Consider the following 26,221-nt stretch of genomic DNA (forward strand, 5'->3'; position numbering starts at 1 on the left):
ATTTTATATACTCTTTCTAAAGGTGAAAAGTTAAATATTTAGACTTGAGTTTTGCAGAGTGGCCTGTGATAAACAGAGCTAGTGATATGTTGTGGCACTTCAGTGGTTAGCATGTCAGTTCATAGCTCCCTATGCAGATAATACATGGAAACCTGAATCCTTTTGTAGAAGAATTTATTCAAATTACAGATTTTTCATTTATTTGTTTATTTGTCTTTAATATTGAATATTTTATTTATATATATATATATATATATATTTTTTTTTTTTGAGGCGGAGTCTTGCTCTGTTACCCAGGCTGGAGTGCAGTGGCGTGATCTCGGCTCACTGCAAGCTCTGCCTCCTGGGTTCAAGACATTCTCTTGCCTCAGCCTCCAGAGTAGCTGGGATTACAGGCATGTGCCACCACGCCGGCTAATTTTTTGTATTTTTAGTAGAGACGGGGTTTCACCTTGTTAGCCAGGGTGGTCTCGATCTCCCGACCTCGTGATCTCCCTGCCTTGGCCTCCCAAAGTGCTGGGATTACAGCGTGAGCCACCGCGCCTGCCCTGGATATTGTATTTCATTTGTTAGTGTTTTCTCGTGTACAGTGTGATTAATGAGAAGTTACTGGTTTTATATTTTTTGTTACTCTTAGATGTAGTACTGTGTTACTTAATGAACAGGCAAACATTTCCCAGGCTGGTTTTTTTTCTGAGAGATGTTACTGGCGATTTCAAGACACAGGGTTTGGGGTTAAGTGAAGCTGGAGATGTGGCTGGCCACCTTCCCCTTTTGTTTGTTGAGAAACATGTCAGGTTGCTCAGCTATGTGAAGAAACCCGTTTGACTCAGCATGTTCCAAACTAATTTTAACTGTACTTAGGATGCTGCTTTTTATTTTTTCCTTTAATAGACACCCGTCAAACGTCTCAAAGTGTTTAGTAAATGTCGATTCAGTTTCATTGTGCTAGTCCTCTGAAAGATTATACGTATTAATCTTGATCTTCTACATTTTTCTTTACTGACAATGGAAAAAATAAGTTTCTTGTATCAGAAGACACATGATTGTGAACTTAAAATGTGCGTTTTTAACATTACCCCAACCCCAGCAGTCTGCTGGGTGGAAAATCCTGCCGGTGCATTCCAGTCCAGATACGGAGCAGGCCACCCGTCTCCGTCAGCTCTGCTCCCAGAAGCCTTTGTAGGGCACGTTTATCGGCCGCGTGTTTTATGTGGATAGTTGGCATTTTCTTGTCAACAGTATGTGCAGTGAGGTCATCAAAGTTTATGTTCTTGTTCTGTAAACGCAGCAAGTATTTACTGAGGGCCTGTGAGATCCGTGAACAGAGCCAGACCTCTGACTTGAGAGCAGTTTCAGGGTCAGCAGTAATGAGCTGCACTCGGCCTTTGAACATAAGGAATGCGTGCGTAGCACTCCCAGCGCTGCTCCGGGTCTCCTGGCCTGGTGACTCTTGGCTCCTTCATCTCGACGCACCCGTGAGGAAGGTGACTGAGGGTTGCCGCTGGCCTGCTCTTCCCTCACCCATTCCGTCCATCACTCAGCCTCGCCGGGCTACCTTCAGCGTTCCTTTCCAGTTTGCCCATTTCCTTGCTGCCACTTCACTCTGGGTCACCAGCTGCTCCCTGCTGCGTGACTTGGGGACCACTGGCCTGTCTGCTTGGGTTCATTCTCGCCCCCTCCATTTGTCCTCTGCACAGTGGCTGCAGAGATTATTAACGTGTGGACATTGGGCTTTGCTTCTCTTCCCCAAGCCCCACAACAGTTTCTCACCGTCTACCTTCCTCAGTCCTGCAGCCTGGACCCTGTCTCACTGTCCAGCTCTGTTTTATGCCACTCCCCCTGGCGTGCTGATGTCTGGCCTCACTGGACTCGTGTCCATCCCCTGAAGGTCCACAGGGCCCTTGCACACGCTGTTTCCAGAAACACTGTTTCCTCCATTTTCTTGTGGCCAGCTGTGGCTCATCTCTGGTCACTCTCAGCGGTCAGGTCTTCGGATCGTCTTCTCTGAGTGACCCCCGCTCCCCGTCTCTCCGATAGCACCCAGTTCTCATCCCGCAGGGCACGGCACAGTTTGTAATTAGGGCTTCTGTGCATGTGTTTTTGTTTAATGTTTGTCTCCCCCATCAGACTCTGAGCTGCACGAAGGTAGAGGCCACACCCAGCACCGCATATCCAGAGCTCACAGCCGGGCCCGCACAGAGCTGCCCAGCAGTGAGCTGTGTGGTGGGCGAGCGTGTGCAGGGATGCCTCGGATTCCTGTGTTAGCCAGTCAGTGCCCGCTGATCTGCGTCCCGTGCGTGTGTCTGAATGAGTGACTCAGTCTCTATCAGGCTTGACTCAGTGCAGCTCTCCCATACCAAGTCTAATTAGCTACTGGCTCTAAGTTGGTATAATGCTTGTGATCTGTTTTAGGGAATGTCATACATGAGTGTTTATTGTTTTGAATAAATCCAAGAGGTCAGTGTAGGCCAAGGTTCTCATCTGATGCAGGAGCCAACCCAGCCATATCTTCTAGAACCCACTGCAAGCTTAGAGGCTGTTTTCGAGAGCAGTAGTGAGATGGGTCTTGTGTTTTGAATGCGTGTGTGTGCGTTCCTCATTACTTCTGGTCCGGGTTATCTCTGATCTATGCTGGTGGAAAGGAGGGAGGAGGGAGGGGGCCCCATGGCACAGGGAGTAGAGGACAGAGCCGTGCCCTGTGCCTTGATTCCCTGGTTCCCGTTCAGCCCCCTTCCTCTGATGGTGCATGGACCAACAGCCGGAGCAGGGCAAAGACTAGAAACAGCCCCACTCTGCGCTCACCTGCCTTTTCTTGCCCGCCAGCGGGACTGATTTTACTTGCTTTGCAAATCTTTGGCTTAATTGGGTGTGCAAAATCTCACACACACACACACTCTTCTCTTGTACTGTACCTGAGTCATTTTCTATGTTGCTTTGTATGTGACACCTGTTCTTTCCTGGGGCTCAAATCAAGCTGAGATTTGGAAACTGTTTACCTTAAATATCTCTCTCCTCAGTCTCTTCATCTATGGAGTGGGTGAAATAACAGCCCACTTCAGAGAGTATGAATATTATATGCTGGAAAATCTCTAGCATGCACCCGAGACCAACCAAAGGCTGGTGGAGTGATTAGCGTTTGTATATATTTTTTTAAATCTTTAATTGGATAGCTGGTTGGCACATTTGTTTTTTGAAATATTGAAAATGTTTCATGTAAAGTTGACAATTATTAATACTGTGCCACAACTTGGATAATTTAACTTTGATTTCTTTTCTTTTACATAAAAGAACTTTATTCACATAAATGAATCTGCCTTTTTTTTTTTTTTTTTTTTTGAGAGGAGTTTCGCTCTTGTTGCCCAGGCTGCAGTGCAATGGTGCAATCTCGGCTCACCGCAACCTCTACCTCCTGGGTTTAAGCGATTTTCCTGCCTCAGCCTCCCGAGTAGCTGGGATTACAGGCATGTACCACCGTGCCTGGCTAATTTTGTATTTTTAGTAGAGACAAGGTTTCTCCATGTTGATCAGGCTGGTCTTGAACTCCCGACCTCAGGTGATCCGCCCGCCTCAGCCTCCCAAAGTGCTGGGATTATAGGCATGAGCCACCACACCCGGCCGAATTTGCCTTATTTTTAACATGGCTTGCTTCTGTAGACAAATTGGTAACAAGAAAGCAAAGAGACCCAAGCACAGTAGGTCCTCAGCGTGGCTGGCAGTTTCTCAGAAACTGCAACATTAAGCCCTGGGTCACAAAATCAATTTCACCATAAACTAATTGATGCAGACAAGAGTTAAGTTCCTGTGGCATACTACTGGTCATAAAAAAATCACCAAACTTCTAAATAAAGACCCAAAGCACTTCTGATATTAAACATTGAAGTAAATGGGAGCTGTATACACATTTAAGAACAATTAATTAAAGTAAGGAGGAACATCATTTTCCTGCTTATTGCAGTTCAGGGTTGAGGGTGGACGGAGGTCATCCCGGCAGCTTAGGGCCAAGGCGGGAACCAGCCCTGGCCGGATGCTGTCCCATGGCAGGGCCAATCCCACGCTCTCCCACACTTGCTCACACGGGGACCTGTCCATATGTGCCGGTTGGGCTTCAGGAGGACCTGGAGAAAACCTAGCTGGGCACGGGCACGAGGAGAATGTGAAGGTGTCCCCCGCTGGGACGCGATTCCTTTTTCTCATCAACATTATAACAAAACGATGTTATTCAAGGACCTGCGTCTTGTTAGGAAGCAACGCTGGTGTCCCCACCACCAAGAAATTACCACCTTTTCTTGTTTTCAGTTTCAGTTTTCAGTTTTCAGCATGCAGGCATGCTTAGAATACAGACTTGGGTGACTGGGAGAAAGCAGGGCCACGGGAGACCTTGTTTGTGACCTGTTTTCTCCCCCAGGCTCCCTGCTTCGCTTGATTTCTTACCCTCCCAGGCGTTCCCTTGATGGAGTCTCAGCTGTCTGCTCTGATCATGTCTCTCCTTTCTGTCTCCCTGTGCTTTGCCTACACTTAGATCCGTCCATTACGCTCGTTTCCTGGAGCTTTGGGTGCCGAGCTGGGCACCCAGCATTTCCTGAGGGCCTCCCACGTGCCAGCACCCGGGTGGCAGGAACTCGTTGTTTGCAGCCCATTTCCTGGCAGGCTCAGAAGCCCTCCCTCAGTGAAGGAACTGAAGCTTCTCCTCTGGATTTCCTCCACCAGGTCCAGCCGTGTCTCAGTAGCCATTCTGTGAATACAGAATTTGAACTGAAGTGTGACTTCAAAGTAATACATTTAGAAAAACGTCTTTCTTAAAATTTGAAATGCACATGTCTTGAAGGAGCTTTGACTATTAAATTGTCAAAGCTATTAAAAGAGAGTTCATAGCATACACTAACTAAAAAGAATATGTAATACCTAAGAATAATTTGAACATGCTTGATTTAGAATTTGTGTTAATTGGGACAAATATCTGTCCTGTAGTTTATCTCTGTCTAGACAATGAGTAGTTTGCTGATTAATTAGAGCTTAAGGAATTTTGGCTTACTTAGAAAAAGACATTAAGTACTTAATTTATGTTTGAGCCTTTATCGGCAGTTCTGTATATCTCTAGACCGTTTGGTTATTCTGCAAAATTTAACATGGCAGCCTGTGTCTTCAGAAATGTTTTCTAACTCTGATGCCCTGGGCACCGAAATAGTGACGGTAGTGCATGTCAGCCTCTGCCCGGAGCAGCTCTTTGAACTAATGATGGGAACTGGTTGTCGTAGGTATTTAACATGAAGTCGCTCCAGATTGTGTTACCTGCCCGAGCAGACCTCGAAAGCCCCATCCTGGACCTGGACCTTCACCTGCCCTTGCTGTGCTTCCGGCCTGAGAAGGTGCTACAGGTACGCGGCCCCGCCCCGGCGAGCGCGTCTTGTGCTCCCTGCCTTAGTGGGGCATCAGAGCAACGATCAGAGATGATGAAGATGCGAGTTTATTCCACAATGCACCGACTGGTATACTCGAAATGTTTATTATTATTTTTTAAAGCCAGTGTTCCTTACAGTGCATGATATTTGCAAATGGCACCCTTTGCAGAGTCTCAGGTGGCTTTTGTTTGGCAGATGGAGCTGAGGGACCAGGGAAGAGCCCGCAGTCAGTCTGGTTTGGTTGGGTGGTGTGTTTATGAGCATTTTCTCTTTATTGTACTGAATCAGAAGTGTGTACATGGGCCGGGTGCGGTGGCTCATGCCTGTAATCCCAGTACTTTGGGAGGCGAAGTGGAAGGATTGCTTGAGGCCAGGAGTTTGAGACCAGCCTGAGCAACATAGGGAGACCTTGTCTCTACAAAAAAATTTTACACTGAGCTGGATGTGGAGGCACGTTGCTGTGGTCCCATCTGCTTGGGAGGCCAAGGTGGGAGGATTGCTTAAGCCCAGGAGTTCGAGGCTGCAGTGAACTATGATCACACCACTGCACTCCAGCCTGCGCTGGGCAACACAGCGAGACCCTGTCTGTATTTTTTTTTTTTTTTAAAGCGTGTACTCAGTGCGGCGGGTTCTCCCCTCAGATCCTGACATGCATCCTGACGGAACAGCGGATCGTCTTCTTCTCCTCGGACTGGGCTCTGCTGACGCTGGTCACCGAGTGCTTCATGGCCTACCTGTATCCGCTGCAGTGGCAGCACCCCTTCGTGCCCATCCTGTCGGACCAGATGCTGGATTTCGTCATGGCCCCCACGTCCTTCCTGATGGGCTGCCATCTCGACCACTTCGAAGAAGTCAGCAAGGTTAGGTAGCGAACCTTTGATTTGGAATGCTAAATTCCTGTGAGTCCATCACGGGGACACATGGGAAGATGCGTCTGAAAGTGCTCCGCGGTGAAGGCGGGGTCTGTGTGCCGCAGAGAGGTCACGGGTACCGTGAGAAGTGGCTGTTCACTCACTGTGTCGTTGTCCTGTGATGAAGCCGGGACCCCTTAGTCTCCTAGTGGAGACAGGACAGTGAGTGTGCCCACCTCATTGTCCCGGTGAGGGCCGAGTGAGGCAGTAGCCAGCACTGGGCCTGCAGCAGGTGCTCATAGGTGGTGCTGTTGTGATCCCTCTGTGGATCTGACACAGCATGTTTTTAGTTGGTGAGCTGATGAATTTGTGCTAAATATTGTGATGATGCCAGGAGGTGGACTGGGTTTGGTTTTTAAAAATAGCTTTATTGAGATACAATTTACATACCTCAAAGTTTACCCAATTAAAATGTATGAATCAGTGGGTTTTAGGATATTTATAGAGTTGTGCAATCATCCGCCGTCCAATTTTAGAAGGGAAATTTTCATCACACATTAGCAGTCAGCCCCCAGGGCCTGACAGCCACACCCATGCGCTTTTTCTCTGGGTTTGCCAGTTCTGGACCTCTCGTGGGAACAGAGTCGCTCCATGCGCTATCCTTCCATCTGGCTCCTTCCACTTCGCGTCATGGCTTTGAGACTCCTCCACGTGGTAGCATCTCTCAGCCCTTTATTTTTATTGCTGACTAGGGTTTCATTGTATAAATAGACCGAGTTTTGTCCATCCACTCACAATGAGGTCGTCGTGATAAAATCTTCATCACACTCTTCAGTGATGACCGTGTGGGTTGTTTCCACCTTTTGGCTGCTCTGAACACTTGTGTGCAAGTTTTTGTGTGGATGTGTGCTTTCGTTTCTCTCGGGTGTGTCCCTAGGAGTGGAATTGCTGGGTCATAAGGCAACTCTTTGTTTAACCCTTTGAGGAACTGCTAAGCTGTTTTCGCAAAGCGGCCATGCCGTTTTACACTCCCACCAGCAGTACGGGGGTTCTAGCTTCTCCTAACGTCGGCGCCAGCGCTGGTTGCTGTCTGCCATTTGAATTGCAGCCCTCCCCCCGACCCGGTGAGGAGGAGCTGGTATCTCACTGTGGTTTGATGTGCATTTCCCTGGTGACGAATGATGTTGGGCATCTTTTCCTGTGTTATTGGTGGTTTGTACAGGGTAGGTTTACATTTAACTTTCCATTTTGAACAATATCTTTCTTTCTTTCTTTTTTTTTTTTTTTTTGAGACAGGGTCTCGCTCTGTTGCCCAGGCTGGAGTGCAATGGCGTGATCTCGGCTCACGGCAACCTCTGCCTCCCGGGTTCAAGCGATTCTCCTGTCTCAGCCTCCTGAGTAGCTGGGACTACAGGCATGTGCCACCACACCTGGCTAATTTTTGTATTTTTAGTAGTGACGGGGTTTCACCATGTTGCCCAGGCTGGTTTCAAATTCCTGGCCTCAAGTGATCCGCCCACCTTGGCCTTCCAAAGTGCTGGGATTACAGGCGTGAGCCACCATGCCTTGCCCCATTTTGAACATTTCTAAGTGTGCACAAAAATAGAAGAACACAGCGTGTGTCATGCACCCCTCACAGTCCTCAGCCTGTTGGCAGCTTCGCAGTCACCCCCAGCCCCGCTTTTCCCGGGGCGTTTTAAAGCAAATCCCAGGGTCCAGATGCTTCCCCCACAAGTGCTGGGAAGGGCCCGTTGGCTGGGCCCGGCCAGGGTCCCCGCTGCGGGGGAGAACAGTGCTTGTGTGTTCCTGCCAAGGCGAGTGACTCACTGGGGAAAACACACTTCAGGAAAAGGCCAGGCAGACCTCTGTGGAAGGAACGGAAAAGCGTCATCCATCCCGCCTCGCAGACGAGGAGAAAATAAGCTGTGTTGTGAAGTTTAAAGTTGTTTCTTTTTTCAGTCATTAGGGGAACAAAATTGTGTTTCAGGCTCTTTTAGGAGGACAGCTTTCTTCCACATGTTCACCTGGCAGTTCCAGTCAGCAGTGGGGGACACCTTTGAGGCACTCACCTGTTGGGAAAGATTTCGGGAGAGGCAGCTGCTCTTCTGGATTTGTTTGGGTGTTTTGTTTTTGTGTTTTGTGGCTGGCGGTGGGATCTGCAGGAAGGAGCTGGCAGTGACCCTATGCGCCTCCACCAAACGCTTGTGTCTCCCAAAGACGCTGGGCGTTAACACGTCCATGGGACCGGCTGTGTGCCTCGCTGCTTTAGCGTTTTGTGTATTTGCCTTGTAAGGTTTTGAGGCCAAGAATGTGTTTGCACATATTTCATGTAGCCACCTGAACTGCACTCCAAAGGGCGGGGCCCAGAATGAGAGCCGGGGAGTCGGGGCCTTCCCCAGGAACCTGGCATTGCATTCCGGGGCTGTTGAAGTGCAGGGCTCGGGTGCGTGACTCAGTATTTGTGTACTCTGTCACAGGAGCCTCTCCAAGTCATCATGTGCATATCTCAAATATTCCAGGGCTATGCGGTCTCTTAGCCCAGGCCCCTGCCCATGCTCTGGTGCTTGGAGGGGCGGAGCTGGCTGGGGAGCTGAGCCAACACAGTGGATGTTGGAGGTTGGTGGTGCCCTCACTGGAGTTCTGGAATGCTCCCTCCAAGACTCCCAAAAAGCAGTACATGCAGTGTTTGTTCCAGGGTAGGAGAAACCTTGTCAACAACATGTATTGGAATCTTTTCTTTTTTTCTTTTTTTTTTTTTGTGAGATGGAGTTTTGCTCTTGTTGCCCAGGCTGGAGTGCAATGTCATGATCTCAGCTCACTGCAACCTCCGCCTCCTGGGTTCAAGCGATTCTCCTGCCTCAGCCTCCTGAGTAGCTGGGATTGCAGGCACAGGCCACCATGCCTGGCTAATTTTTGTATTTTTAGTAGAGACGAGGTTTCACCATGTTGGCCAGGCTGGTCTCAAACTCCTGATCTCAGGTGATCCACCCACCTCGGCCTCCCAAAGTGTTGGGATTACAGGCATGAGCCACTGCACCCGGCCTGTGTTGGAATCTTCACTGAAAGAGAAAGGCATATGGGTAAGCAAAATGTGGTCTTTCCAAATAATGGACTATTCAGGCTGAAGAAGCAAGGATGTTCTGACACATGCCTCAGATGGGTGAGCCTCACAGACATCAACGTGGAGTGAAATAGGCCAGTCCCAAAAGAACAAATGCTGTTTGTGAATCCACTCATTTGAGGTCCCTAGAGGAGTCAAATTCATGGAGACAGAAAGCAGATTGGTGGGCTTGTGGAGGGGAGGCTGGGAGCTGTGCTGGATAGTGAGTCTCAGTTTTGGGATGATGAAAACATTCTGGGGATGGCTAGGGGAGATGCTTGCACACCCACTTGAATGCACTGACACTGTCGAGCTGCACGCTTAACATTGGTTATGTTGACACAGTTTATGTTTATTTTACCACAATTAAGAAAAATAAGAGAAAGGCATATTTAATCAAATTTAGCCCATTAACATAGCTCATGATATATACTAGATTTTTGTGTAGAAAATATGAGGCTATGTGTGCATTTATTTTATTTTATTATTATTATTATTTTTTGAGACAGGGTCTTGCTCTGTTGCCCAGGCTTCCGTGCAGTGGTGTGATCTCGGCTCACTGCGGCCTCAACCTCCTGGGCTCAAGGGATCCTCCTGCCTCAGCCTCCCGAGTAGCTGGGACCACAGGCATGCGCTACCACACCTGGCTAATTTCTTTTAAATTTTTTGTAGAGACAGGGTCTCACTGTGTTGTTCAGGCTGGTCTCAGACTCCTGGGCTCAAGCAGTCTGCCTGCCTTGACCTCTCAAAGTGCTGGGATTACAGGTATGAGTCACTGCACCCGGCCTATGTGTGCATTTTAAAGAGGGTCATTTAATTAATGATGACACTGTCTTAGTGAACTCAAAACATATTTATGTGTTTTCAAAGAGGTATACAAATTCCAAAATTCTTTTATCAATCTTTACAGATGATTCCTTGTTTTCTAGGAAGCCGACGGTTTAGTTCTGATAAATATTGATCATGGGAGCATCACCTACTCCAAGTCCACGGATGATAACGTGGACATTCCTGATGTCCCCCTCCTGGCAGCCCAGACGTTTATTCAGAGGTAACGGGAAACATTAATAGTATGAATTTCAGACCGTCTTTGTTCAGATTCTGTATTTGCCACTTCGAGTATCTTTTCCAATTTTATGTAATTGATAGATGTTTTATATATTATAGTTTGGAAATTATTTGTGAATTTTTTTTTTTTGAGATTGAGTCTCACTCTTGTTGTTCAGGCTGGAGTGCAGTGGCGCAATCTCAGCTCACTGCAACCTCTGCCTCCCGGGTTCAAGCGATTCTCCTGCCTCAGCCTCCCAAGTAGCTGGGATTACAGGCGCCCACCACCATGCCTGGCTAATTTTTGTATTTTCAGTTTTCACCATGTTGGCCAGGCTGGTCTTAAACTCCTGACCTCAAGTGATCTGCCCACCTTGGCTTCCCAAAGTGCTGGGATTACAGGCGTGAGCCATCGCACCCGGCCATGAATATTTTGAAATGAAAGTGATTTGTCTTTATTCCAATCTTGTCTGAATGTTACTTCAAGTCAAGAGACAGTCACATCCTGTCTCTTGAGAGGAAACCTACTCAACCTCTGTGCTGTGCCCCAGGATCCTGTGCCTGTGATCCTTGAAGTTCCCTATCCATTCATTCATTCATTCATTCACTCATTCATTCATTCATTCATTCATTCACTAGATGTGTATTGCATACCCGTCGTATACCCGGAATTGGGCAGTGCCTGTGTACTAATGACAGGACAGCCATGGCCCCTGCCCCTTGAGTTTGTCTGCTGGGTTCTGATGGGCATGACGCATTCTGTCCGAGCTAGAAGTTGTCCATTTCTTTCACTCCCGCCACTGTATTGGCACTTTATCTTTTCTTTTTCTTTCCTTTTTTTTTTTTTTTTTTTTTGAGATGGAATCTCGCACTGTTGCCCAGGCTGGAGTGCAGTGGTGCAATTTTGGCTCACTGCAACCTCTGCCTTCCGGGTTCAAGCGATTCTCCTGCCTCAGCCTCCCGAGTAGCTGGGATTGCACCTCCACGTCTGGCTAATTTTTTGTATTTTTAGTGGAGATGGGTTTCACTATGTTGGCCAGGCTGGTCTTGAACTCCTGACCTTGTAATCTGCCTACCTTGGCCTCCCAAAGTGCTGGGATTACAGGCATGAACCACCGTGCCTGGCCTGGCACTTAATTTTTTCACACCGTTTTATAGTTTATGTTTTCTTTCACCTCTGTTACTCAACCTCATTGGCTTAGATCAGGCGTCAGCAAACTTTTTCCAACAAGTGTCAAATAATATTTCATGCTTTGGGGCTCTGAGGTCTCTGTCGAGGTGCAAAGGCTTGGCAGGGACTTTGGTCAGGGGAGGGTGAGAGGAGGTGTAATTGCTAATTACGTCAGGACGGAGGTGTTGGGTGAGCCCCAAGCAGTGACTCAGCTTCAGTGCCAGGGCTCCCTCGGGGTTGCTCTGCGGAGCTCATTTTTCCCTTCAGCATTTTATAAAATGATAGCAGGAGGAGAGATCCTGCTCTTGAGTCCTCACAACCTGTGGGTCCAACTGCAGCCAGGCCCTGAGTGCGGTCGTGGAGGTGACGCTGGAGGGAGGGGAGCGCTTATGCTTTTTGCAAACAGCCGGGCTGTACTTGCTTCTGGTGAAGCCTGTGATGCAGTCTGGATTTCAGTCAGCCATCACCTTTCTTCTCTTCGCCTTCCTTTGTCTGCATTGGGAAGAGTGGGAAGGAGGAGGGCGGTTTCTGGCCTGGCCTTTCACCTGGCTTTTCTGATTTCTGACTCTTACCTTGGTGTGGATTATTCCTTCTACCTGGAAGGTTTCTGAAAAATGTTTAGGAAAACTACCTCTTTTTTTTTTTTTTTTTTTTTTTTTTTGGAGACAGGGTCTTGCTCTGTCACCCAGGCTGGGGTGCAGTGGCGTGATCTTGGCTCACTGCAACCTCCGCCTTCCAGGTTCAAGCGATTCTCCTGCCTCAGCCTCCAGAGTAGCCGGGATTACAGGCATCTATGACCATGCCCGACTAATTTTTGTGTTTTCAGTAGAGACAGGGTTTCACCATGTTGGCCAGGCTGGTCTCGAACTCCTGACCTCAGGTGATCCACCTGCCTGGGCCTCCCAAAGTGCTCAGATTACAGGCGTGAGCCACCATACCCAGTCGGAGAACTACCTTTATTATTGTTCTTGCATCTTAAAAAATTCCCTAAGGCCTTAAAGCCAAGCGATGGTCTTGCACAGGCAAGGCTTGTTTCTGCTTGCTCGGGCTGTGGAATCGCTGGGCTCTCCTCCCCAGCCAAGGGCACCTGAGCAGCCGTTCTGTTGGCAACTGTCCTCTGCGTGAACTTTGAAGGAGACACGTGCTTTCCCAATCATCTCAGTTACTTTCTGGTAAGCCACAGCTGCTTCCTTGACTTTTAGAGCGTGACATTCTGTAATAGAACTGAGCTTTGTGAGACTGTGTTGAAGCTCTGAGCATTCCCAGGAAGGTAGGATTCTGCCTGCGTCCTCATCTTCTTGTTAGAATTCTGGAATAGAAACACACACGGTACGGAGGCTGGACCCCGCTTTGGCTAGATCCCCCAGAATGGGGATGCAGGATGTCGTGTCTCCCACAGCCTCATTTTTGGAGACTGTTTTGCAAACACAAGCTAATCCATGTGCCATGGGTGACCTGTCTATAAGAGGCCTCTGAGCTCATGATACAGGTTGTGGGCTGCGGTGTCGTGGGGGCGCCTGCTCAAGGGGCTCTGGAGTACAATATGCATCTCTCTGCATGTGAGCATGTGGCTGGGAGGGACGGGGCAGCCCCCTCCTTGCCCAGCTTTCCCCAGCACCCTTGGCTCTTGGTCACTCTCTTCACTGCTGTCTTCATCTCTGATGGAAGTCGCTCTCTCCCTGGGCAGCAGGGGCAGGGTCGCCAGCTCAGGGCTATGCTGGCTGCGTGCTTGGGTGAGGGAGGCATGGGGTTCCGGGGGAGGGGATGGCCATCTCCTTCAGACCCCACTGTCCCTGCACCAGAAGATGCAGTAAGAGAAGCTGCCACTCCAGGTGGCATCATAGCCCTTTTTACATGAGGAAAGTCATCAAAATTTCTTTCCCTGGCATTCTGCATGTTCTTTCAGATGAAAGGCCAGTTTGGTGCTGGTAAACATCACAGTTCTTGAGACCCATCTAGGCAAGGGTAGTTGCTCAAGTCCTGTGAGTCTGGTCAGCCAGGGCTGGGCTGGCCCCGCAGCAGCTGCTGCTCAGCACGTTTGGAGAGAACCCTGGTCCTGGCCCTGGCGCCGCGTGCCTGCCTGCTACCATCCCCTGGTGGGCCACTCCACCCAGAATCCCGTTCTTCCCTTTTCCTGTCCCTGCCTCCAGGAGGGTCAGGCAGTGGCAGGGGCCTGTGGCCAATGCACCCTTCCCATCACAGAGAAGATTGGCTCCTGCCGGCCATGCTGACCTGGCCCACACTCCCACTCCCCCTACCATGCTGGGCCGCACTGGGTCCATCAAGTCCCCCGTCTGTGTCTTCCTGTCACATCTCCGGTTCCAGGTCGTCTCCTGGGAGAACTCTTCTCTGCCCGTTCAGTCTGACTGCCGTGTCTCTCTAGCCCATCGCTCTGATGTGCGTCTCTGCCTGATGTCCTCATTATCTCCTGTTTTCTTGATTTGTCTCTTTTCCTACTGCCTCCCACTCACATGGAAGTGCCATGCAGGCAGGGGCTTGGCCTGTGTCCACCACCCATCCCTAGCACACAGATCAGTGTATGGCATACAGTAGGTGCTCAAGAAATATGTGTGACCAGATATGCGTTGGTTCTGTTTATTTTGTATATTTCTAACGTCCCTCTAGACATGCAGCCTTTAGTGGTGTTGGGAAGGCCAGGGGTCCAATCTCATGGTGGCTCAGGGTTGACAGATATCTGTGAGTTCCTGTCCCTGAGTGAGGCCCTCTGGGGTGAGCCTTTGGCCATCTCCTGGTGGGCTAAGAGTGGTGACACCCGGGACGTTTGTTGCAGGGCACAGAGGGGCATCTGATCCTGCCTGGGCAGGAAGTACAGAGGGGAAGCCATGGGGGAGCTGTGACTGTCCCTTCTAGGCAGCCATGAGTGACCCGTCAAGAGGCAGCCTGACCTGGAAGCCTTTGGTGACCTAGAAGGGGGAGTGCCCTCACTGCAGTGGCAGGACAGGAATGAGCTGGCCTGGGTGAAGTGTGCATAGTCCAAGTCGAGGCCCATGTGAGTCCATGTGTGGAGGTGAATCCACTCTTCCAGTCTTCCAGCGATGTACTTTTTTTTTTTTTTTTTTTTAGACAGAGTTTTGCTCCTGTTGCCTAGGCTAGAGTGCAGTGGCACTATCTCGGCTCACTACAACCTCCACCTCCCAGGTTCAAGTGATTCTCCTGGCTCAGCCTCCCGAGTAGCTGGGATTACAGGTGCCTACCACCATGCCTGGCTAATTTTTGTATTTTTAGTAGAGAAGGGGTTTCACCATGTTGGCCAGGCTGGTCTTGAACTCCCTTACCTCAGGTGATCCACCCACCTCGGCCTCCCAAAGTGCCGGGATTACAGGCGTGAGCCACCGCGTCCAGCCCCAGTGATGTACTTTAACGACCACCCGCCCCTCAAATTATTGATCGGTATTTGTGTCTGTGAAGTGTTCATTTACCTGGTGGGCTGTGTGCTGGTAAGTGGCCGTGGCCAGTGGTGCTGGGGCTGAGCTAGCTTCGGTCTGCCTCCTTCCAGGGTGCAGAGCCTCCAGCTCCACCATGAGCTGCACGCCGCCCACCTCCTCTCCAGCACAGACCTGAAGGAGGGCCGAGCCCACCGGCGGTCCTGGCAGCAGAAACTTAACTGCCAGATACAGCAGACCACCCTGCAGCTGCTTGTGAGCATCTTCAGGTACGTGAGAGAACATTCCCGGTGTCCATGAGGAGGTAACCAGCCAGCCATCCATTCTATGGGGATCGTGCACCCCGCCCCAGAGGGCAGGCCATTAGTACCATTTGCCTGGCAAACATGAGTGGTCCCCGCCCCCTGCCAAAGCTTTTCTCGTGACTGTAACAATCAGCAGTTACAGGGAGTTTGTTCTTTTGATTCTGACCTTGCCTGTGCCTTCCTAACGCCCTCTCCTGCTGGTGACTGTGCCTTACTAACGCCCTCTCCTGGTGACCCCCTGCAGGTGGCTGTTTTGGGACAGCCCTCTAGGAAGACGCAAATCTGATAAACCTGCAGGGAGCACCTGTCACTCTGGCCTGTGCTGGCTCCGGGCTCTGGCTCAGTCCGTGGAGGGCTCTGTCCCGAGAGGCCTGCATCCAGGGGCTAGTGAGGGACAGACAGGCCATTTTGATGTGACTCATAAGCTAGATCATGAAACCATCTATGGGAGAGCCACAGGACGGGTGGGGCACTCAAGATGTGCCTGTTAGCAAGTGTTCTTTCTCCTCATTCCACTAATTACAGCATTAGCTACCTCCTGCATGCTATTGCTTCCCAAGCACTTGAGCTGGAATTGGTTAAGTGGACAAGTCAAGTGTGTTTATTTCAGTGTGATACAGTACAGGTATTGAGTTGCTATTTCTGGCCTAAATATGCAGTCACTTAAGGAATGTATGGCAAAAATGATAGCTTCATAGATAAGTAGTTTTTAATGCAAAAGCCTTTGGGCTTCTCCCACCCTTTCTCCTTTTCTCTGGCAGTGTTCTTCCTCTCCTTCTTGCTGGTTGCTCCCTGAGTCCAGCAGTGAAGGAGGCACCCCCGATGCTGGCCTCCTCTGTTCTTGAGGGGCCTTCCACTTTGGGAGGTGGTTAGCACAGAGCCTGCTGGCTTGATCGTACTCTGCGTGATTATTTCAAAATGGAAATTTGAATGGCCTTTTTTTTTTTTTTTTTTTGAGATGGAGTCTCACTCTGTCACCCAGGCTGGAATGCAGTGACGCCATCTGGGCTCACTGCAACTGCCGCCTCCCAAGTTTAAGCAATTCTCCTGCCTCGGCCTCTGAAGTAGCTGGGACTGCAGGCGCCTGCCACCACCACGCCTAACTAATTTTTTCTATTTTTAGTAGAGACGGGGCTTCACCATGTTTACCAGGCTAGTCTCCAACTCCTGACCTCAGGTGATCCTCCTGCCTCGACCACCCAAAGTGCTGGGATTACAGGTGTGAGCCATAGCGCCCAGCCTGAATGGCCTATTCTTTTGATGTATTTGTTTGCATAAAGCGAATAATTTATTAGGAAAAAATGGGATGGTGTATTACAGACATGTGATATTATCTCTGCTCAAAGAGGCATAATTAGTGTGGTCCTAAATATGTTGTTTTCCTTTTGTTCTTTGAAGATGAAATATCTTATGAACAATTTTTTTAAATTTCTTAATATTTTACAAACTCAATGAGTTGACAGAAAAGCAGAATAGTCCCAGCCACTCCAGAGGCTGAGGCGGGAGGATCCCTTGAGCCTAGAAGTTTGAGACCAGCCTGGGCAACATAGCAAGATCCCGGCTCTTTAAAAAAAAGAAGCAGAAAATATGATTACATATGATAAAACTTTATTTCCCCTAGATGAAATAATTTATTCTCTCCAAGAAAACACTGAACACATTATGTACTAAGTATGCCCTGTAAGGTTATTCATTCTATTTATATATTACTTTAGATCTGGGAGACCATGTGCTAAAATCTCGAGTTTGTAACATGATCTGAGGAAACCGGGTACAAAGAGGTGAAGTGGGCCGGGCTCGGTGGCTCACGCCTGTAATCCCAGCACTTTGGGAGGCCGAGGTGGGTGTATCACCTGAGGGCCAACATGGTGAAACCCCATCTCTACTAAAAATATAAAAGTTAGCCAGGCATGGTGGTGAGTACCTGTAGTCCCAGCTACTCGGGAGGCTGAGGCAGAAGAATCACTTGAACCTGGGAGGTGGAGGTTGCAGTGAGCCAAGATTGTGCCACTGCACTCCAGCCTGGGCTATAGAGCAAGACCCCGTCTAAACAAACAAACAGACAAACAAACACAGAGGTGAAGTGACTTGTCCGGGAAGGCTGGCGGCCGAGCTGGTCAGCACTTGGAGAGTCTGGCTGCCCCTCTGGGCTCCCCACCCTGAACTCAGTTTCATGTGTGTGGACCGCAACTGACTTTTGTGTCCTAATTTGCATAAGGAACTAGTGGGCTGGAGGAAGGTGAGAACAGGAACACTGCCCCCTGTACTTTCGCTCTAGTTGGGGGAAATTTATGCTTGACCACAAAATACATCCACGTCGTATCATTTTGGTAATCAAGAATCTTTCTGAAGAACACGGCTTTTTCAAAGTTCGTATCTCTTCTAACCATTTTTCTGCTACTAAAAGTGGTATATTTTTCATGTATTTAAGAAAGTTTTAGCACTCAGACTCTCTTTCTCTTTGTTAGGGATGTAAAGAATCATTTAAATTATGAACACAGAGTCTTTAATAGTGAAGAATTTCTCAAAACCAGGGCTCCAGGGGACCATCGGTTTTATAAGCAGGTGAGAGCTGTGGGATTTGGGTGTGCCTGTGTGTGTTCAATCCATTATCCTTTTCTGTATTTAAATACTTTTCAGAATAAGTGTTCTCAAGTGTATCAATTTTTCCAAAAAGTTTGTTTTAGCATGGTTCCTTTTGACCACGTGGCTCTCCCTCTTTTTAAAAAAAATCAGCTTTTTAAGAGTATAATTTACTTATGGCCAGGCACAGTGGCTCATGCCTGTAATCCCAGCACTTTGGGAGGCCGAGGCGGGCAGATCACCTGAGGTCAGGAGTTCGAGACCAGACTGGCCAACATGGTGAAATCCCATCTCTACTAAAAATACAAAAATTAGCCGGGCGTGGTAGTGCACGCCTGTAATCCCAGCTACTCAGGAGGCTAAGGCAGGAGAATTGCTTGAACCCAGCGGGTGGAGGTTGCTGTGAGCCAAGAAGGTGTCACTATATTCCAGCCTGGGCGACAGAGCAAGACTCCGTCTCAAAAAAAAAAAAAAGTATAATTTACTTAAAATATGGCCATTTTAAGTGTGTGGTTTGATGGATTTTGACAAATGTATATATCTGTATCACCACTTCCTCAACCTGGACGTAGAACATTTCCATGGCTCCAGTCTGCCCCATCCCTCCCCAGGTCCTGGCAGCTCTACCTGTGTGCGTCCCCGTAGACGGCTGGCCCATCTCAGAGTCTTGCGCCGTGCAGTCCTGCGGTCTGCGCTCTGTCTGTCTCTCTCCCTCAGCCTCCTGCCTCGGACCGAGCTGGGCTACTGTGTGTCTCAGCGGCGGCTCCTTTTTTGCGGCAGCTCCTTTTTTTGCTAGGAATGTCCCGTGGTTGGGACACAGTGCGCTTTGTTCTTCTGTCCACCTGCTACTGAGCATTGGGGTTGTTTCCGTTTGTGACTATTACAAAAAAGTAATCACCTTGGGGGCTTTGCCCTGGCAGGCGATTGAAGCTGCCTGAAGAGCCCCTTGATCCTTTGGGGGTTTGTTTTTACAGCTTTGGGGTGGGCCGAGAACAGCCTTTCTCTAGGGTTGGTTTATAGCCTAACCCATCTGCTAAGTGATGTACCCTGCCCCGGGTGTCTCCTGAATGGCTGGGGGGTCAGCCAGGGCCCTCCGCCTTGGCTGTTGGGAGCGTGACTGGCTCTCTGCCTTGTGAGCTTGGAGAGTTGATTTGCTTACAGCTTCCCAGTCGCTCTTTGGTTTGATGCGGTTTCGCCCTATGACTGGGCAGCAAAGGCTTAGGGAGACCCTGATGCAGGCTCCAGGAGCTCCCTGTGTCATTCCCTCCTCTCCAGAGCCCTGCCCGAGGCTTCCAGCTGCCTCAGCCTCTGTGAGCTCCCTCCATGTCCTCAGTGCTGGAGCTGCACCAGCCACGAGCCTGCCTCTCATCCAGCATCTGAAAACAGTCGTTTCCTCTTTTTTATCGAGTTTCCTCATAGTTTATGTCAGGAGGATATGTCTGAGCCTTGTCTACTGCCTTATGGCCAGAAGCTTGTGTCCACCTCTTGTAGCTATGATGAAATACTCTTTTGTTCATGGGGTGGGTATGTGGGACCCAGTGTGTGAATGTATGGCAGCCATTTCTTCTCCTGTGTGAATGAGGAAGAGCAGAAAACCCTCGAGTTCATTCACTCAGTCAGTATCCACTGGGTGTGAGTGGTGATGCCCAGTTCTGTGCCAGGAAGGCTCAGGGGCTTTGGAGCAGGGACTTGGGGAGTCGGCACAGCCCAGTGACCAGCCCCTCTGTCTTTTCCAGGTCTTAGACACCTACATGTTCCATTCTTTTCTTAAAGCCCGGCTCAATAGGAGGATGGACGCCTTTGCTCAGATGGACCTCGACACCCAGTCGGAGGAGGACAGGTGCTTCACTGTCGCGTTTTGGATCCGCAGCTCTTTAGGAATCACAGTGTTCAAGGACCTCAGTTTTATTCGAATGAGTAAATGAGAAAGTCAATGGGAAATGCCTTGTGCTTAGAAACTCATGATGAACTGGGCGACAGCTAGGAAGCTCTTCTCTCCGCGTTTCTACTTCTTTTTTTTTTTTTTTTTTTTTTTGAGACGGAGTCTGGCTCTTGTTGCCCAGGCTGGAGTGCAGTAGCTCAATCTCCGCTCACTGCAACCTCCGCCTCCTGGGTTCAAGCGATTCTCCTGCCTCAGCCTCCTGAGTAGCTGGGATTACAGGCATCCACCATCATGCCCGGCTAATTTTTTTATTTTTGTAAAGATGGGGTTTCGCCATGTTGGCCAGGCTGGTCTTGAACTCCTGACCTCAGGTGATCCACCCACCTCAGCCTCCCAAAGTGCTGGGATTACAGGCATGAGCCACCACTCCTGGCCTGTTTCTACTTCTTGAGGGAACACTTGAAACGTGCCCGATGTTAGCATGCTCCCCGTGGTTTGTGGCCCTTGCGTCTTCCTCGCTGCTGCTCTCTCCCATCTCCTTTCTCTCTTCCCACCTCCCCCCATCCTCAAAGCCTGCTGTTTTCCATCTCTTCCTTGCTCTCTTCCTGAGCCCCCTCCAACATGTGTCCGCTGCAGTCAGGGCCCCTGTTGGCTTATGCTGGTTTCTTCTGGGCTTGTGTCTGGGTCCCCCTGAGGCTGCACTTGGTGAGATTTGGGCAACATGTTCTTACCAGTCTGTTTTCCACTGGTGTCCAAGAGTGTCACATGCTCTTCATCACACTGGGAAAAATGCTTAGTTTAGGCTTATTCTTCAATCATTATTGTGTCTATAAACTAAAGCGTTGCTTTTTCGTACCCCAGAATAAATGGAATGCTTCTAAGTCCAAGGAGACCGACCGTTGAGAAAATAGCCTCCCGGAAGTCCTCGCACCTGTGTGTCACCCACAGGCGCATGGTGGTCAGCATGCCCAACCTGCAGGACATTGCCATGCCTGAGCTGGCACCCAGGAACTCCTCGCTCCGGCTGACGGACACCGCAGGCTGTAGGGGCAGCAGCGGAGGTGAGGGCTGCCCCCCACCGTGGTGCTGTGTGTCGGTCCCACCATTCCTGCACTGCAAGTCATTGAGCAAAACTGGGACTTGTTTCAGGAGAGACGAGTGGGCTTGTTTTAGCAGCTGAGTTATTTGAAATGTTTAGAATATTCATTTTGCCAAGGTATGCCTTCTAGAAAATTATTTCTTGTCTGTATTTTCTGCCACCCAGTGTCACCGCTAAAGATAACGGGGGCTCGGCATGGTTCGGCATCCTTCACAGGTGTAGGCTGTGCCTGTCTCTGTATGTGTGGATTGCATGTGTATAAATACATATTTACACATCCACACGTGTGATAGGAGGCAGGGAGCGCACCAGGCACTTTCTAGAGCCGGAGCTGTGAAGGAGCCCAGTGCCCCTGCCCTCGTGGAGCTGGCATTCCAGGGCCAGGGCTAAAGTGAGCAGGGCCAGGGATGGGGAGGGGGCTTGACTGTGGTTGGGACATTTCCACAGAAATGGGACTGCATGGAGAGGCCAAGCCCAGCCTCGCGCCTTCTTGGGGAGGTACGTCCTGTCCCTAGTGAATGGGAGAAACTGTCGGGAGGCCGGGGCCTTGACCCCCAGGGCACCTGCTGCTGCTGTCTCGGGCCCAGGCAGCAAGTACCATGTGGCTCCTCCTGATCACTGTGCTGGGACCCCAGGAGCTGCATGAGTGACACCTTGATGACCCTGAGGGCTATGGTCTAGCAGGGGCAGTGCGCATGAATGACAGACCACGTTGCCTTTATCAGCTGAGCGCTGGAGCTCAGAGCGAACATTCTGGAGGCCACTGTGGGGTCCGAGCCTTCTGCCCCTGGCTGTGTGACCCTGGGCAGGCAGCTTCACCTCCCTGGTTCTGTGGTTCCTCTTCTGAACATCTGTCAGTCTGCCGCTGGCAGATGCCCTGTGCCCACTCACCCTGGGAGCATGCTCTGCTTTCCCTGCCCTCGGAACCTTCCCCTGGAGCCCCCATGACCCTCCTCCTGCTCTCTTGGTCCTCTGGAGCTCCTGGGAGAAGAGGAAACCCAACACCCAGTTGGTGCCTAGCTCCTGGAGGGCCCTTAGGTAACATCTATAGAAGGAGTTGGTGTGAGACACACACCTGGTTGAAGTTTGGCTCAGGCACTTAGTCGCTGTGTACCTGGGACAAGTAACCCAGGCTGTGGAAGCCTTGGTTTCCGCATCTGTAGAACGGGACTATAGTAATAATACCCCTGTCCTGAGTTGTCTTTAAGGTAAATGAAACAATGGTTCTAAAAGGCTTCATCCTGCCTAGCGAGTACATCTTGGCTTAGGCTATTAGCTTCATCCTCAGATAAAGCCTCAGTACCCGATACCTCAGTAGTATTACTAGTTGTAGCAAACCAAATTGTTCAGTGAATGCTAGCTGCTATTCTCCTTGGGGTACCATGGAAGCAAAGTGAGGGTTCTCTCATGCCTCCCAGGGGGGTGGGTGTGTGGAGCTTTCTGGAGGGAGCACACCCATTCTCATTTTATTTTGCATCCAGAGAAACATTGTCCTTGACAAGATGATGTGACAGGGACACGTGTTCATTTGGAAGATCTGTGCTAATGGTCTCCTTTTCCCCCTGAATGTTTTAGTTCTGAATGTCACGCCGAAGTCCCCATATACATTCAAGATTCCCGAAATCCACTTTCCGCTGGAGAGCCAGTGCGTGCAGGCATACTATACCCGCTTTGTCTCCATGCTGAGCGAGGCCATGTGCATTCTGGCCCCCGATAACTCTCTGCTCCTGGCCCGCTATTTGTACCTCCGAGGGCTCGTTTATCTGATGCAGGGACAGCTGCTGAACGCCCTCTTGGACTTCCAGAATCTGTATAAAACAGACATACGGATCTTTCCCACTGATTTGGTGAAGAGGACGGTGGAATCCATGTCTGCCCCTGAGTGGGAGCGGGCTGAGCAGGCGCCGGAGCTGATGAGGCTCATCAGCGAGATCCTGGACAAGCCGCACGAGGCCTCGAAGCTGGACGACCATGTGAAGAACTTCAAGCTGCCCAAGAAGCACATGCAGCTGGGCGACTTCATGAAGCGGGTCCAGGAGTCAGGGATCGTGAAGGACGCCAGCACCATACACCGGCTGTTCGAGGCCTTGACTGTAGGTAAGAGGACGCCTGGCACCATCACAGATTTTATTATTTAGAGACAGGGTCTGGCTCTGTCGCCCAGGCTGGAGTGGACTGGCAATCACAGCTCACTGCAACCTCCACCTCCTGGGCTCAAGCAGTCCTCCCACCTCAGCCTCCCGAGTAGCTGGGACTAGACTACAGGTACGTGACACCGTGCCCGGCTAATTTTAGTATTTTTTGTAGAGACAGGGTTTCAGTATGTTGCCCAGGCTGGTCTCGAACTCCTGGGTTCAAGTGATCCACCCACCTCGGCCTCCCTAAGTGCTGAGATTACAAGAGTGAGCCTCTGCGTTGGGCCCATATATTTTATTTTACTTTATTTATGAGATGGAGTCTTGCTCTGTCTCCCAGGTTGGAGTACAATGGCACGATCTTGGCTCACTGCAACCTCTGCCTCCTGGGTTCAAGTGATTCTCCTGTCTTAACCTCCTGAGTAGCTGGGATTATAGGCATGCGCCTCCACACCCTGCTAATTTTTGTATTTTTGTAGAGACAGGGTTTCACCATGTTGGCCAGGCTGGTCTCAAACTCCTGACCTCAAGGTGATCCACCTGCCTTGGCTCCCCAAAGTGCTGGGATTACAGGCGTGAGCCACATGCCTGACCCTATATATTTTAAATACTTAACGACAGTGGTCAGGTAACAGCAGTGGTGAGGTAAGCCGCCAGCAGGTGGCAGGCAAGACCGCTGCAGCACCGTGGTCTTTACAGTTGCCCTGGGCACTTACCTGGGAACGGGTGTGGTTGGCGGGGCCCTTAGGCAATGTGCCTGTCCTGAGATCTTATACAGCCTGTCTCCAGGCTGGGCTCTGAGCTGCGCTCTGTGTGGGTGGAAGGGACGTAGAATTGCTGATGGGAGATGAAGACGCTCCTTGTCTGGGAGAATTGCTCAGCATCTACACAGAACCATGGCCTCGGCTGAAATGCTGCAGACACATGCAAAAGCAGGGACACGGGACAAATGCCAGGGTCCTGCTCCCAGACTAACACCTGCTGCGTTTCCCGTGGAGTGCAGTGGGCTTGTGCTTAGACCCAGCGGGGGCTCCGTGTGCCTCTCTCCCTCCCTCCCCAGAGGGAGCCACTGTCCCCAGCTGGAGCTTTCTTTTCTGGCCATGTTTTTATGCATTTACTACAAATGGATGCACCTGACACAGTACCTAGTGGTCGTGAGTTTAAACACAAAAATGGGAGAATGGGAATTGTCACACCGTATGTCTGAGTTTGCACGTGCTGTTTTACTCATGGTGTTTTCAAGACGTATCTGTGTTGCTCCACATCCGTTGGGTTCATTCACTTCAACCACTGCCTGTGCTGTATGTAGTGTGTGGGCACCATTTGTCCACCTGTTTCACCATCAGTGGTGTCGCACCTGTTTCCTGGAGTATGTGTGGGTCAGTTCCTCTGAGATGTGTACCCAAGGCCTGCTTTGAGATGTGAGAACCGTCAGTCGGGCTTGGCGGGGGCTGCGCCTCCATGCTCCCAGGCAGCACACATTCCTCAGTCTCGACTCTCGCCCGTTGTGAACGTGCAAGGATGCCACACTGACGTCACAAACAGTGCATGTGCTTGGAAGCAGTTCTGGTTTCTTTTCTGTGAGCTGTGTTGTCATGGTCTTTGCCCATTTTTATCTTGGGCTGCTTCTCCTTTCCTTAGGGCTGTGTAGGGCTCTTCAGGCCCTTGGGAAAAGCTGTCCTGGTGACAGAGGCCCGGCAGGTCGCTCTTCCGGCTGTGAAACAAGCACTGCGGAATGCAGTTTCCTTGCTTATCGTGCCCGTGGGCTCTGAGGGATGTCATGGCCGAGTGTGTGTATGAGTGTGTATGTGTGTATATGAATGTGTGTGGGTGTGAAAATGTGTATGTGTGTATATGTGTGAGAGTGTGCGTGTGTGTGCGCGCTGTACCTCTCCCTGCGTGGTGAAGCCATCAGATCGTGCGCTCACTGATCCCTGTTGTTGAGTCTGATGAGGGTGAGCTCAGAAGCCATCAGATCGTGGCCTCGCTGGTCCCAGTTGTGGAGTCCGATGAGGGTGAGCTCAGATGCTCTGTGGTCACTCCCTGTGCCGTGCTTCGGGGACACTGAGATGCTGCACCAGCCAGGCAGGGCAGGGTGGGCCCCACTTCCATCGAGCTCCTGCGGATGATGAGCACCACCCAGGAGCCACCTGGGGGGCAGGGCAGGGGCTGAATCCCACTGGGGGTGACCGTCTCTCACATGACAGGAGTCCAGGGCATGCATGGCGGCTCCTCCGTGTCATCTAGCGCCAGCTCCTTCTGTCACTCCTCTGTGGCCTGGAGCGGCCTGCTGTCTCCCGGTCACGAGCCAGCGCGTGGGCATCAGCACCGCAAGAGCAGGGTCCGTCCATCTTTTAAGGCACCCCCACCCCCGCCACGCAGTGCCTTCTGTTTCCTCTCATTGGGCAGAATCGTGTCATGTGGCCGCCCAGTTGCAAGGGAGCCCGGGAAGGGTGTGTGGGCCCTGTCCAGCAGACCTGGCTGCTTGTGATAATGCCATCAGTGGCCCTGTTGTCACTTTGGCCTTGCTTATGTTGCCGATTAGGTTAGGAAATGGTCTTGATTCTGGGATATGTGAGCCTGAAGTTACCAATGTAAAGCAGCACCTAATATATGTTTTGGCCAAATGGGCATTTGTTAAAAAAAACAACAAGGTTTGGTCAGAGCTCAATGTCACCATCTTTGGACGAATTTATGTGATATAAGAATACATCAGAGATTTTATTGAAGAAAATATTGCAATTTCATCATTACATACTTTAATGGCAAAATATGCTATTAACAGTGCAAGGCCAATATGCTCCCTGTTGCAGCTGCCCGTGAGGTGGCCTTCCCCAGGGACGCTGACATGTCTGCCACCTCCAGCATGGCCGTGCAGAAGCAAGACGTCCATGGGCAGCTCCAATGGTGACGTCGCCTGCACGCCACCTAGCTGAGCAGGAACAGTTGTATTGGAGGCGTGTGGGTGACGAGAGAGAGGTTAACGGCTGGTGTTTGTGTGAAACTGGAGACAAATGAGGACTGGGCATTGTGTCTATGTGGGCGTGTGCAACAACCGCGTGCATGACAGCTGCTGTGGATCACATGGGCTCATGAGTGTGCCTGGTGTCCACAGATGTGCACAGTGGTCATAAATGTGCAGTGTTGGTGTGTGTGCACAGTGGCTGTGGGTGTGCATAGTAGCCATAGGTGTGCACAGCGGCCATGGGTGTGCAAAGTAGTGGGTGTGCACGGTGCTGGGC

The 26,221-nt window shown here is 50.4% G+C and overlaps 1 protein-coding gene across 16 annotated transcripts in view; it reads left to right on the forward strand.

Annotated features, from left to right (window-relative positions):
• Positions 1-26,221, forward strand: part of DENND3 (DENN domain containing 3) — a 67,796-nt gene that overhangs the window by 17,090 nt on the left and 24,485 nt on the right. For 8 of the 16 annotated variants that reach the window (XR_010159339.1, XM_063816614.1, XM_016959929.4 and 5 more), the window contains 8 exons: positions 5,259-5,378; positions 6,044-6,262; positions 10,283-10,404; positions 15,089-15,244; positions 17,749-17,845; positions 19,600-19,703; positions 20,607-20,806; positions 22,420-22,941. Coding sequence is in view for 15 of the 16 variants with exons in the window: in XM_063816614.1 (XP_063672684.1) it covers positions 5,259-5,378; positions 6,044-6,262; positions 10,283-10,404; positions 15,089-15,244; positions 17,749-17,845; positions 19,600-19,703; positions 20,607-20,806; positions 22,420-22,941 (1,540 nt within the window). In the remaining variant the exon portion in view is untranslated. Of the gene's footprint in view, positions 1-4,522; positions 4,774-5,258; positions 5,379-6,043; positions 6,263-10,282; positions 10,405-15,088; positions 15,245-17,748; positions 17,846-19,599; positions 19,704-20,606; positions 20,807-22,419; positions 22,942-26,221 lie in introns of all 16 variants that reach the window. The other 8 variants (XM_063816617.1, XM_063816618.1, XM_063816620.1 and 5 more) reach the window with 4 other exon arrangements.

This window comes from Pan troglodytes, chromosome 7, assembly GCF_028858775.2.
Source record: "Pan troglodytes isolate AG18354 chromosome 7, NHGRI_mPanTro3-v2.0_pri, whole genome shotgun sequence".
In the NCBI taxonomy this organism is placed as follows: Eukaryota; Metazoa; Chordata; class Mammalia; order Primates; family Hominidae; genus Pan; species Pan troglodytes.